Below are 14,385 nucleotides of genomic sequence, written 5' to 3'. Positions count from 1 at the left end.
CGCGCCAGCTGCGAAAAGGGAAGGATTCCGGCATTCAAGTCGACGCACGCCGGATAAGCGGGCGGCTTTAGTCGCGCGCGATCGCACGCGCAGCGCGCGCGCTCACCGGGGAAGAAAAAAGTGGGACGCCCGCAGCCCCCTTAGCTATGTCTCACCCCCCTCTCTCTCTCTCTCGCGTATACCTCAGATGAAGAAAACTGACTCAACGCAGCGACGAAATTCGAGAGAAAGGTGCGGGTGAAAGGAAACTTAGTTGGGTCTGAAAACACACAAAAAAAAAAGAGAAAACTTGCGAGACGGGATTCAGGAAAGGAGAGACCCCCCTCCCCGCTACACCTTACGTGTATAACTCCCCCCCCCCCCCCCCACCAGCTGTCGCAGCTACATGTTTCCATATGCGACTGACGATTGGGAAGTTTTCAAAACGCGATATATACATGCAGATGATCGACTGACGCCAGAGGAGCCAGGCGGTTGACTTCTTTCTTTTTCTCCCCGCGTCTCTCACTCGCTTGCATTATCAAGCAGGCAATAATAATAATAATATTTGGGGTTTTACGTGCCAAAACCACTTTCTGATTATGAGGCACGCCGTAGTGGAGGACTCCGGAAATTTTGACCACCTGGGGTTCTTTAACGTGCACCTAAATCTAAGCACACGGGTGTTTTCGCATTTCGCCCCCATCGAAATGCGGCCGCCGTGGCCGGGATTCGATCCCGCGACCTCGTGCTCAGCAGCCCAACACCATAGCCACTGAGCAACCACGGCGGGTTATCAAGCAGGCAAAGCAGGCGAACCGTAAAGTACCGCAACCAGCACACATGAGAGCTGTATGCGAACGTCTTTCTCGAAATGTCGATCTCGCCGACGGCTGCACGCTAACTAGCCGGTCGCGGCTTGGTTTATCACGAACGTCAATGTGAGGAGGGGGGGGGGGCCGCAACCGCGACGTCTCTTTATCATTTTTCTTTCTTTTCGAAGTCGTCGGGTCGTGCATGCCTTATTGCGCAACGAAATGATTCACCGCACGTGGAGCGAACGTTTTCCCTCTGCGTCTCGGGTCGTAAAACTATAAAACGGGCGGCGCAATCACAACAGCAGGAAAGAAAACTTGGGAAATACTTCAGAGGGCTAAAACCCGGGACAACCAAATCTGATGAGTCGCGACAAACTCAAACCACTTTCCGATCACCCAAGTTATGTGGTTATAACCGAGGAACCGTTCCCCTCGATTGACGGTTCGTGTCCTGGGACCCAAGGACGCACATTGGCCGAAGACGTGCCAAAGGGACCCTCCCCCGGAGATGTCTCCCTACGTATTAGTTGGTTGGTCCACCTGCGGTTCTCCGCAGCAAACTGGCGATTCTCGCATTAAGCGCAGGAGGCGACTACGCGGACCAACGTCAAACAGCTGGAGTAGCGTACGTGCCATCCGGGCCGGGATATAACGTAGCGATTGTGTCCCAATTCTCTTTCTTCCTTCCTGCGCTTCGTCACTGGACCCGGACAGCGCCCCGCCCACCTTATCGCCATGCTCGGCGTATCGCGAGCGGTGGACGATAAGAAAGGCACGGAATCGGACGAAAGGAATCGTCACGTCACACCGCTGCCCAAGAAAGCTGCACGCCTGCTCCTCCATCGAGTTCACCATCGAGAAAACCGAGCACGTCACCACCACGCTATACCACCACGATCGCACCGAAACGACACAGAAATGTGACGCGTCAAAGGGTGGCCCCAGACAGCGACGCAAAGTGTTCCCTGGTTTGAGGGGAAGGGAGAGAGGTGGGGGGAGGGGAGGCTTCAAACCAGCACAAAACGGTACGCGCCAGCGAGCGCCCGGCGCACAGCTCTCCTCGGACAGAGCCGGTTTGCCGGCCTCGCCGAAGAGAGACGGGGTCACACGCGTGGCGTTCCGCTTTCTCTTCCTTCCCATACCTTCGCCGTCGTCGTCGTCGTCGTACTGGGCCGACCGCTCGTCCTCGACGATGCGCTGGTCGCCGTTGCTGTTGCACGCGCGGTGCTGAGATTCCGGCTGCTGCTGCTGCCGCCGCTGTTGTTGTTGCTGTTGCTGCTGGTTGTAGTGGTGGTGGTGGTGGTGGTCATCGTCGTCATCGGCGGGCGGTGCTTCGACGCGTATCTCCGGCACCGTGCCGAGCTCCGGGCCGCGCCCGACGGGCTCCGGGCGCAGCGTGAACGAGCGGCTCTTGCGGCCGAACAGGCGCATGCTATCGCCGACAGAGAGCGGAGCGCGCGCGCACACACACACACGCGCACACACACGCACGCACGAGCGATCGCAACTCCTTCCTACGGGAGTCTGGAGCCGACGCACGCGGACACGCGGCCGCGCTGGACGGAGAGGCTGCGCCGACGACGTCAGCGGCGACGTCAGCGATGCGCCACCTGGTGGCGCGCGCCGTCAGCGCTCGCGTCGCAACGCAGGAGGCGCGCTTTTTTCGAGGCGCGATACCGGGCGACTTGTCTGCGCCGTTGTGGACACCAAGGAAATGGAAACGCACACACAAACAAATGGACTCTGGGGTAAAGCTGCCAGTGTAATAAGGCGTACGGCGGCTCCCAGCTAAAGTTACCGTTACTTCATACTCTCCCGGAATTCCGCCGACGTGAACTTATTTTTGACAATACAAAATTGAAAAAACGAGCACGCCACTGAACTCACACCGCCGACGCTTGTAGGATGAACAGAATGAATCATGAGCTTCATTTAGGAAAATGTGTGGCAGTTCAGCAATGTCTCTCACTCTTCAGTTCTGTGTTAAAAGAAAGAAATTCGTCCACGGATTTCTGCAACAGATTTGCAGATGATCGGCTGCGTGCAAGGCGTTCGTTCTAATAGTTTCTTGCGGATAATAAGGTAGCTTTCGTCGCCACGAAAGTGTCAGCGTGTTGGATAGAGTAAATCAAATGCCACATAAACCAGTTTGAACGAGAAGAAAGGGGGTTAACCGAGGGGCCCGATTTTTATTAGCCACATAATAAGAAGCCAACAAACACTGACACCAAGGACAACACGGGGGAAACTAATTCTGCTTAAAAGTGAAATAAAGAAACGATAAATTAATGGAAATGAAAGTGGATGAAATAACAACTTGGCGCAGGTGGGGGGGAACGATCCCACAAACTTCGAAAGTTGTGGGATGGTTCCCCACCTACGGCAAGTTGTTTCGTCATCCACTTTAATTTCCATTATTTATCGTTTCTTTATTTCATTTATTAAGCAGAAGTAATTTCCCTGTGTTGTCATCGGTGTCAGTGTTTGTTGGCTTCTTACTATATGATAAATCAGTTTGTTTTTCTCGCCCCCTCATGAGAATAGGAAGCACTGGGACAAGTATCATCGATTAATGAAATGCATTTTTTAAAATTATTTTGTCTTCTTCGTATTAATCGGATGCATTAGAAAGTTCTGTGAACTTGCGGGTTTGTAAGCGCCTGCGCATTTGGGCTGTCTTGTAATGCTGTCTTTTGTAACGCCCACACGTTACAATTAACCAGTTGGTAGTCTGCGCTCGATATTTCCGTGCGTCTCTTCCTGGGTCGTGCCGTCCTGCTTCCCAATTTTGAGCACTTAGCACTCAGTCATTACAAAACGAAGCGTTCTCGCGGACGAAAGGCGTTGCAAATCCGGGCCCCTCTTTTGCTTAGCGAGAGATGATTCGGAAGGACTATCCGAGATTGGCGGGTACAGTTCTGAAGTGCGCATACACTTATGCGTTGACATAAACAGCGTAGAAAAGGAAGCAGGAACAATAAATATATGTACAAGGCATACTATGTTCCAGAACGAAGCTATACCCCGGTCATATTCATGCCGAGAACGAGGGGGGCTTTGCCTCCCGGCCACAGTTAAACATTCAATTGAGACGTTTTCCACAGAATGAACGTTACACAGAAAACGCGCCCAATGCCGTTTCCGCAACGCTGGGCGCGAATTGGCGCCCGTGCTCCAGCTCACCAACATGCGTGCTGCGAAGCAGCGCCTGCGAGTCGCGTCAAGCAACAGGACCAAGAACCGTGCAGTAGAATATAGCTCCGTTCGCTATCCGCCTCTCTTCGCCACCCGGGCGACACAGGCTGAATAGATGCTTCGCGGAATGGGACACGCAGCCGGTTCTCGTTACCGATCGGCTGACACGAGCCCCGTATCATTCGCTTCACTGCACGGAACTGGCGACGGGGGTGTAAACATATAGCGGCGAAACCGCCTGAAAGGTATGAATGCGCCGCAGTGCCCCCCGTACGCTCTGCGCCGCTCACACACGCGCCGACGTGCTCGCTCCGTGATGCGGTCGTGCTTCCTTCCGGATGACGGCCGCATTATGCCGCTGCTCACCACGGGATACCCGTCGCCCCGATGCCACGAAAGGGCGTGTTTGCCGTTTCGGCGGCGGCGACGGCAGCGCGGTACGTCTCGCTCGGATGGACGCGAAGCCGGGCGAAGCGAGACGGCGCCGAGACCACGGCATGCGTGTACTCCCAACTGACGGGGGACTTGTCCGCAGCGGGCGGACAGTTGGCACTCGCGAGCAACAAGAGAGAGAGAGAGAGAGAGAGAGAGGGAAAGATTTCCGAAACTTCGCAGTGGGGCTCTACACTACATATACCTCGACTCGAGAAAGTGGATGGCAGAGCATTCCCTCGACAGAAGTGGTCACTACTCTTCATTGACAGCTCATGGCAATTACGAAGAAGTGTAGTTTCTTATTCAGTCGAGGGGCGGCGCTGTGGTCAGCTGGGTGGAGAGGAGGGAGGAACAGCTTCGAGTAGAGGACCGTTTGTGAATACGAGGGTAATTCTGACCCCAACCTCGGGTCTCCTTCACCGTGAAATCTGCGGAGCACGCGGTACGCGAGCGTTTTGGACTCCGTCCCCATCGGGAACGCGGCACATCCGTGGCATGGAATCGAACCCGCGCCAGAGTGCCACGGCCACTGCGCCTGCGGCGCGGCGGGTAGAAATCCGCATTCAAAGCCGGAGAGAACTCCGACCGAACATTTCTTGAAACCGGACGTTCCGGGGCCGATCCTGCAGCTTCAGGGGTGAGACGGCGAAGGGCGCTTAGTTATGGGCGCTCCACGACTCGCGCGTGGTATTTACACGAGCGAACCAGAAAACGCATAATCACATCGGGTGGTTGCCGCGGACTTCCCCGGCGGCTGTCGCGACTGCCACGCCGGTCTGAAATTCATACAGAATTTCCTGTTCTGGTTTCTAATTAGCCTTCCTACCTTGCTCCTTTCTTTCTGTTTCTCTCTCTCTCTCTCTCTTTCTTTCTTTCTTTCTCTCTCACATTACCATCTTAAACAACTGCCGATTACTCTACAGTGCAACTTCCGAGCACACGGAAATCTCCAATAACGACACAATGGACACACTAAGCAGCTGATAGCACACATCTAACTTGCACCAACCAAGGCGGCCGCCAACGGACAGCAGCAGTGGCAGGGTGAAGCGCCTTTGCAGGTGTCACATGTCGACTTTTCCGTAAATTATTTTTGACACGAACTATTATTGACGAGTTCAACCCACTCTTCTATAACGGGTACACGGCCGGTATCTGGCCGCTTTCATGGGCCGATACCGAAGTAAGCGCAGCCTAAGAAACGCCGGCCGATGTGCACTGAGGTCACTTGGTACGTGTCCCTGGGAATGTGTCCCCATGGGTGTACGTGTACTTGGGCACGTTCCACTGAGTGAGTACCACTGGGTAAGTGCTGCTCCCCAATGAACCTCTTCTATAAGACAGCTTTGGTCACTAGATATCCCAATAACAACAAACAAGAACGTAGTGACATCTGCGTAATGGGAATTTACGTAGATGACAAAGTAGATGTCAACGTAGTGACATCTAGATATCATCTATAGATGTCACCGCATGCGTTGACATCTAACATTACGTAGATTTCTTGCCTTTGTAATCAACAGCGAGTACTTGTGCGTTGTAGCGGCGGCCACGTTCGAACAATTGGAGAGGAGCAATATTTTGGGGGGACCAGTTCCGACTGAAAGCGAGAAGGACGGAGTACAGGAGCCGGGCGGCGCGCGGGTAATCGAGGAAGTTCCTTCGCTCGGGGACGTAGGGCTCCAAGGAACACTGCCCAGAAGGTCGGGTACCGGAAATGCCATCGATACTGCGCTTTCCAAGAATACACGGTCATACAAAACCGCCTTCCAGAGGGCCCGACGGCATGTCATTACGAACTGCTTGGTTTCACGGCATGTACGCAGAGGCAGTGCATAATTAATGGGAAGTTAGCTGCCCATTCGATGCTGCTGCCTTGGGCACCGCGTCGTCTTCAGCGGTTCCTCAACTCTCAACGGGTGGCTGGCTTTTCGACCGCGGGAAAGCCAATTGCGGAGCCACAAATTTAGCCCGACGACAGTGATGAATCGACAAGCTCAGATATTAGTTACGAACATCACCTGGCTTTAGTCGGATGAGCACCTTATAGCGATGGTTAACTTTACACTGAAATAACTGAAACATTGAAATCCAGAAATTAGCGCGCTCTGGAGCTTACGTCGTCACCAAACAATACCCGCAGTCTATCTTGCGTGCCTTCCCCATCTTCAACGCTGCGCGCCCGGCACTTTCAGGTTACGAATAAACAAGCGTATATTGGCTGGACATTCAAACGAAAGTAGCGAGCGCTGGCTGTCAAAGAAAGCAAATACAAGCAAGAGTATCATCGGTTAGAGAGAAGATATGCCCCAAAAGGTGTGTTAATGCAAATAGCGGTCCCGGCATTGTCAGACCATGGAGTTTCCTATTCGTCTATCTAGCTATCAACTCACCAAAAGTGAAGGGGGGGGGGGGAGTCGATGCGTAAGATAACGCTGTCGTAGGTCGGATTATTGCTGACTTGCTTGGGGCTCTTTAACGTGCACCGAAATATATGTAAGCGTGAGTTCTCTCTCTCTCTCTCTCTCTCTCTCTCTCTCTCTCTCTCTCTCTCTCTCTCTCCCCCATCGAAATGCAGCCAGCGCGGTGGGGATCGAACACGTGATCTCGAACTCAGCATCGCAACACCACATCTAATGGGCAAACGCAGCAGGTAGCCAAAAAAAAATCCATTTTCCGTATGCTGCCTCTTCCGCAGTCTCTAGAGTGAAGGAAACCACTCTTCAGAGACTACCGGCTAGCGCGGCCCCTTACACCTTTATTTAAACGAGAGATACCGAGTACCCAATGAGCATGTCCAAAGCGTGCTGCTCTATAACTTCTACAGCGGACATTCACCGCCTGCTGTAGCTACGCCCAAGAACGAGGCCTCTACTCGAGAAAAGATATACCAACATGCTACCAAGATACGCGAACGGAGATAGAGACTGACTGTTACAGAAGTTGACTCACGGACGATAAGTCCGCTAAGCCGCCACTGCGATTGCACGAGAATGACATCGACGCTTTTATTTAACAGAACGTTTATGTCACAAGGCAAACTTCACAGGAAAAAAAGTACACGCGAAAATATTATGCTACGTGAAGCACCGCTCTTTTAAGACGACGCCGTTGGGCGGTACCAGGCAGGGCAGATTAAACTTAAGAAGCGGCGCTCGCCGAAACAGCCCTCAACAGCTAATGAAACATCCATTCGTATTAAACCAGAATGAGCACCGCTAGTTTACGGTTCAAGTTGTCAGAAAGCCATGCGCGATGTGGCTGTCGTCTCCATTAAACAAAGCCGCGACGCTGGTTTCGTGTTTAACTGAAAGAAACAGCAAAAAAATAGCAATGATAAGACTGGCTGCATGAGTCTCGTTAAGCGAACGATCCAAAAGAAGTCTCTAACAGCAGTACACTGTACAGTTTAAACCACTAACGTGTTTTTTTTTAACTGCTCCTCGCTTTTGCGGCACTGTGTAACGACTGTTTGTGTAACTCGTCCATTCACCTTGTCTTTTGCGGCGCTGAAAACGAGGAAACTTAGGCCCTCCTGCCTCCGCCCATTCCGTAATCGACCGAACAACTCGGCGCTTGATTCGACGTTGTTTACTATAGGGGACGAAGACAAGAAACCAAAAGTCCGAGACACATATTCGCCCCAGAAGAAAATGGTAATGACATCGCACAAAAAAAGAAAGCACGAAGAAAGGTAATATGAGCGGATCCAGCGCACATGTTGGTGGAGTCCTTGAGAAGCGATTAAGAAATTCAATGATCCTATGCATCTAACCGCGACGCGTAGAAATGTGTTTATATTTTCAAATTACACGGAGCGTGCATCGCCTCGAGTAATGTTTGTTTTGCACCAGAAAGGACACAATTAACTTTTATCTCGCGCTATTTCTCATATTTATGCGCTACACCGCACCCATAATCTACCCTAAGGTGCAAACATCAAATCACGCGAACGCACAGTGCTACGGACGTCTACGCAGCGATATGTGCCAGGAGAAAGAAGGCAATGCAAGATGCCACCTATAGTCTAGGGAAGAATGATGATGACAGTTGTGCGGACAGCATATATTACATGTGCACGTATATCAAGCAACATTTAAACATTCCATACACCTCGTGTCAAGGTGACACACCCCCACATTCAGGTGCATTGGCTAAAACGGGCGCGTTACCCAACTGACACGTGTACCCAATTACCAAACAAAATAAAATTAAATAAAATACAGCATACCTCAAAGAAAGTCGTTACATACAGGACTAATACAGGCTCGTTTGCAGGAGTTTCCATCCGGCGCACACATATAATGCTTGCGCATGCAGTAAGAGTGAAAAACTTATGGCAGTTGGCTTATAAAATAATAAAATAAAGGAATGCTCGCGGCCTGCAACGCAGTGCCAAGGTAAAACCTCGCTATAACGATGTTGAAGGTGGAGCCGCACTTCGTTACAACTACTGCCCCTGTTCGCGGCCCACACTGACCGCCAAGAAAGACGGGAGTGCAACCGCTGGGTTGCTCTGGGTAACCGGTGCAAAAGTCCGTGAGCCTTCGTCAGCAAGATGGCTGCTTTCTCCGCCAAGTACCGCTAGCCCCGCGCACAAGCAGCAGCAAAACAGGTTTCGTGAGCGTGCTCGTCACATATGTTGGCGCTTATTTTACTATTTCATTGCGATAGAAATGATAAGAAGACTCCAGGCGCATTTCTGTCGTCGCCGTCGCCGTGATGTCCCGTATAAAGCCCAAGCACGATAACATCGTCGCCGCACGCTGCATGTGCGAGTGAAACTTGCGAGGGTCACCCGACGATCGCGGCTCAACCACGAGCGCGCGGGAGAGAGGAATGCGGGGAGGAAAAGCACACCGTCTTCCGTCGAGCGCGCGGCGGAAGACCGCGGTAGGGGAGGGAATGGGGGGAGGGGGCATTCTACTCCGGCGGCTGCTGCGTACGGCGTGGACGTGAGCGCGTCTTATCTTGAAAGCGATCTGCGACGTGTATGAAGTGAACTGCAGTACTGGCAGCTTCGTACGCTCTGTGCTTTCGATGCTTACTGCGCGTCGATGCGAGTGGCAGCACGAAGGTCAATTCGCTCGCCGCTGCTGCCGCGCTTCCTCCCGCCAGCGTTTTGACAGCGAGTTTCCGCGGTCATCGAGTGAGATAAATTCATGCTTACCTGTGCGCGCGTGACACCGTGCTTGTTAATTTAGTTAGTAAGCGAACGTTTGCAAGTTTATACAAAACTACGATCCTTACTTCATATAGCTGTGCGCTAATTTGCTATCGATGTTTCGCCTTTCGGGCGAAACTGCGACTTCTTTATTTATTACCTTGATTCTGTCGATACGTGACGTTTCGCGATTGTAATGCAGCTACAGCTTAACACAAAGAAACAACAGGAAGTATTTCTTTACGCTGGTGTCGACCCCCGGAAGGCGAGCGTTGGTTTCAGTCTCGAAAACAAAGCACCCGGCTGAGAATAGGGGCCCCTATCCACAAATAAAGACTTTACATCAAAACTGTTCGTTAAAGATCTCCTGGTGGTCAAAATTAATCAGGAGCCCCTACTATGGCGTGCGCCTCATAATCAAATCGTGGTTTTTGGCATGTAAGACCCCATCCAAACTTCGTTAAGATGGGGTGCCAGCCAATGGTGATGCCGAATGTAATATTAGCGAAAGTGACCGGCCAGTGGCAAAGATGACTTGCGAGCGAAAAGCTTTGTGAATTCGTCCCGTGCTTCTTCGTTTTTTTTTGGTAAGTTCACTGTGGACCATCGCAGATAAATTATCGCACTTTAAGCCACAATTGAATCATTACCGTATATACACTCTGTCACATTGTTGGAAGACTGCACAATTGATTGATTGATTGATTGATTGATTGATTGATTGATTGATTGATTGATTGATTGATTGATTGATTGAATTGTGAAGGCAACAGTGGGGCTACGAGCGACGCCGAAGGGCTCCAGATTAACTTTTATCACCTCGATCGGTTTCTTTATAACCTAACTGTACCCCTAATTACTTTACATGAGCATACTTCGCTCCCGATGCCAGTAAGGTGCGGCCGCCGCTGCCGTCGGGAGTCGATCCCACGACCTCTAGCCCGGCAGCGGAACGCGCGATGCAGCCAATGAAAAGTGACAAGTCGAAACTCGAGCCATGGGATTATGGGATTATCACTTTTACCCGCGCGCTCTTTCTGGAACGTCGCGGTCATTAGCCAAATGAGTTAGAAATATGCAGCGAGTAAACTTTCAGTGTAACGAATGCTCAGCATCTTATAGAACGGCCGATAAGGCTCTCGGCTCCTAAGGCGATTCATACTTAAGACACCTCTGCTAGCACACGCGCGCTTATCCGGTTTCAGCCTTCCTCGTGGCAAATTAATTACGTGATCGCACAGAGTTATACGTATCACCATGCACGGCGTTCCACCCCCCCACCCCCCCCCCCCCGCGCCTGGCCAGCCGCAAACTCAAGCCATTGCGTCACGCCGGTCTACGATAACAAATTACCACGCACTTAATCCATTCATTATTTAAGAGCTTACACGCGCGCGCCTCGGGTTTCTATAGCGAAAAATTATTTTTCCCGCGTCGGCTTTTACAAAGTCAGAAGGCCGACGCGCGCGGCGGGAGCAGGCGGTGAAGAACAGAATATGGCGCCATTTATGCACACCTCCGTATACGTTAACTTAAAGTATATAGATAGTCTGTGCGTGTTCCAAGGCGAAAGCTCAACATACTTTCGTATACGCTACGCTACACTTGAGCCCCTCCACAACGAAGTGACGCCTATAACGAATTATTTAGGAGGCCCCAAGCACGTATATTTCGTTATAACAGAGCTCGGCTGTGTAACATCACACGATATAGAGCTACACGTACTATATATCTGGCGTAAAACGTGCGCACACTTTTCGCTAGATTGCCCCAACACACCTTACTGAAGTCACACTGTTGGCGATCGCAGAGTATGAACGCGTAATCCGCTGCGAACACGTATACTTGATCGCGCTGCAGACGTCGATTTCAGCGCGCTGCATCGTTAGTTCAGTAATGAGAGTGGGTCTGAATATCGAGTTCGATGGCGTGTCTCTCCGCAAGCGCTTCGGAAGGACGTTCTGCTCAAGGCGTGCATTCCTCCGACCGTCCGGTGCTTGTTGCCAGGGGGCAACAGTTGGCGCGAAAAAGCGAGAATCGCCGGACAAACCGCGCGCGATGTCTTCCTTGGGACAGGGTGCGCCAGAGCGAAAAACTTGGTGCCTACGTGAAGACCGCAAAAGCCGAACGCCAGAATTTGCGTTTATTGCACGTGCTTTGACGCATGCAGGCGATTAGGGGACGTGGAGAACGCTACTTACGCATCACGCGAAATGGCGAGGACACTTCTATACTTACGCGTACGTGGAAGTTGTACACACGTGAACGTATTGCGCGATTGATTGATTGATTGATTGATTGATTGATTGATTGATTGATTGATTGATTGATTGATTGATTGATTGATTGATTGGACTTGTCGAAATAACTATAGGCACGGGCCAATACGCACTGCTGCTTGAAGGCCGACTACATGCGACGAAATTTCACTTTTGCTCAACTGCTTATGGATCGGTTGTACTTATACACTACTGAACAAAATGTTGGCAAAACTGCAGGCCTGGTAATTCCACCATTTTCTTATTAGTGCCATTTAATCAGCACCTAAGTAGACGAAGCGTGCAGGAGGGGGTTAGGAGATATAAACCAGCACGTCACCTCCCATATATTTTTCATCGTGCCGCGGCGGGCAGCCGCGCATGCTCCGTCTAATCTCGTACAGGGTCATGCCGAGGACCCGCACGAGTTATCAACGTTCCGAGTCATGCGTCACTTCCCTCCAACGGTAATGACACTTTTTTTTTGCGCCTTCGGTAGTAAGAACGTCTATTTTTGCGAGCTTTTCGTGACACATCCACGTGTATTTCAAACGTAAAATTTTTCACGGCGGCTGCTCAATGCCGGAGGTAACCGAAACTGGTATTTTAACGCCGAACTAAATTTCGTGGCCATCGGCATTTATTATGCGCTCGCACAACTCGTGCAGCTGCAGGGCGGCACCGACGCAGAACAGTAAAGATAATCTCATAGCCCGCTTGAAGACGTCCAACCGACACAATGACTAAAGCCGGGAAAAGGGAAGGTACGCGGATTAGTTGTATAGATTAAGGCGTGCCATGGTCTCTGAGACGTAGTTTCTCCCATAGGCCAGCTCATCGCGATATCCAGATGTCGTCGTAAACAGGCAACACGCACTTCCTGCTCCGCAATCTTGTGGTCCCGTGGAAAATCAGCGCGAACGAGCCCTGCGTAATGGCCGCGTTGACTATACGAGTCGTCAAACTTGTTATTCGAAAGACGGAACCCGCGCGGTCCCACGGCCTGGCTATATGGAATGAGAGCGTCTTCTGTAACGCAGCCGCGGCTCAAAGCGTGGCAGTTTAGGCGAGTTGGTATGTCATTACGTTTATTAGGCTCGTAGCGCAGCTCAGAATGAGCAAAAAGGAAGGTGGAAGGGGTAATGAAAAGGGAACGGAGAAGTTAGCGCTCACTCTGTTCTCCGTTCCTTTTCATTACCCCTTCCACCTTCCATTTTTGCTCTTTCTGAGCTGTGCTACAAGCCTAATAAAACAGCCGTGGCTGCCAGCGCGGCCGAGCGCCTACGCGGCCCCCGCGCCGGCGGCGGGTGCTATGGTTCGGGGCGAGCTCGGATGGCTGGCTGGTGGATTCGTGCGCGCACTCTTCCCGCGCGCAGCGTTGAGGGTGGCGCAAGCTAAGTTTCGGAGTTGGAATGGTGAAGCAAAAAGTAGCACGAAAGGTTCGCTTTGGGACAAACCCGCGAACTTCCCTCTATACCGGCGCACCTTATGACGCCAGCCTTGAAACAGCCAGTGTGCGCGGTCATCGACTGGCATCCGTTAAAGAAAGCAAGAGCTAATTATGGACTGTAGTTAGTGAATTGGCAAGTTCCGAATCTCTTAAATACCAACACACAATTGCTGTCTTTAATTACACTTCTTCATCAGCACCATTTAGCAAGTAATCGAATGTATGTTAGCTTGACTCTGACATTGTGTATGAATTTTTGCAGTAGGATCACTAATTGTTTATTGTAGTTGTATACTGGTTGTATATTGTTAGATTACTGGTTGTATGTTCTGTTACTGTTACATGTCAGTGCCCAGTGTAGTGGGCAAAATCCGCTTATTCTTGCAATTGGGCATGTGCGTCTTGCACGTTAACTTCAGTCTTTTATGTCAATACCTTCTGCAATTAATGCTAATATAGTGCTGAAAGCCAAACCAGGTGACTATCTAATGTCAACCTTTTGCCCCAAGCAACGTAGTACATGACAATCACGTATTCTTACCCGAAAGTAGATTAATAAGGATGTCCATTCGCCCGTGACACCATGCCAGTTTAGTTAAGTCAAGGAACGTTTTCTGCAATATATACGGTGTAAACAACTGCGAGCCGTACTTTGTGTAATTGCCCAGTATTTTGCTATCGCAATCGATGCTTCGTCTCTCGGGCGATACCGTGACATCTTTTTAAAAATATATTTAAATATAAAAAAGCGCGAAGAACCACCAGGCAACTCGTACCACCGGAAACTCCTCACACGGATATCGCAGTAAAATTCAGTAGCTCCTGATTGCTGTGGGTGTATGAGAGCAAGCAGGCACGAGTGGTACAAGAAGTCGTCTTTGCTGCACGCTCCCGTGTTTAAGGAGAAGTAGGCTTCCACGACGCTCTGAGCAGCCGTGGCATCCTACCAACAAACGCGTTCCCAGTTCTTTTTATTATTATTATTCTTTTCTCTAGCAATGACACTACTAACGTACCATTCTAAGCGCGCAAGAATACGTTGAATGTTAGCTTAAGATCTGTCAGGAAACATTCAACATCACATAA

The 14,385-nt window shown here is 50.9% G+C and overlaps 1 protein-coding gene across 2 annotated transcripts in view; it reads right to left on the bottom strand.

Moving 5' to 3' along the window:
• The window catches only part of Pka-R2 (cAMP-dependent protein kinase type II regulatory subunit), a 148,466-nt gene that overhangs the window by 85,096 nt on the left and 48,985 nt on the right, over positions 1-14,385 (bottom strand). The window contains exon 1 of one of the 2 annotated variants that reach the window (XM_070540939.1): positions 1,940-2,314. The exons of the other annotated variant lie outside the window; for it this stretch is intronic. Coding sequence (XP_070397040.1) covers positions 1,940-2,228 — 289 coding nt within the window. The 5' untranslated portion in view covers positions 2,229-2,314. Of the gene's footprint in view, positions 1-1,939; positions 2,315-14,385 lie in introns of those variants that run through there. 2 annotated transcript variants of the gene reach the window in all.

The sequence above is a fragment of the Dermacentor albipictus genome, chromosome 6 (genome assembly GCF_038994185.2).
Source record: "Dermacentor albipictus isolate Rhodes 1998 colony chromosome 6, USDA_Dalb.pri_finalv2, whole genome shotgun sequence".
NCBI lineage: Eukaryota > Metazoa > Arthropoda > Arachnida > Ixodida > Ixodidae > Dermacentor > Dermacentor albipictus.
This window is presented reverse-complemented; position numbering and strand designations above follow the sequence as displayed.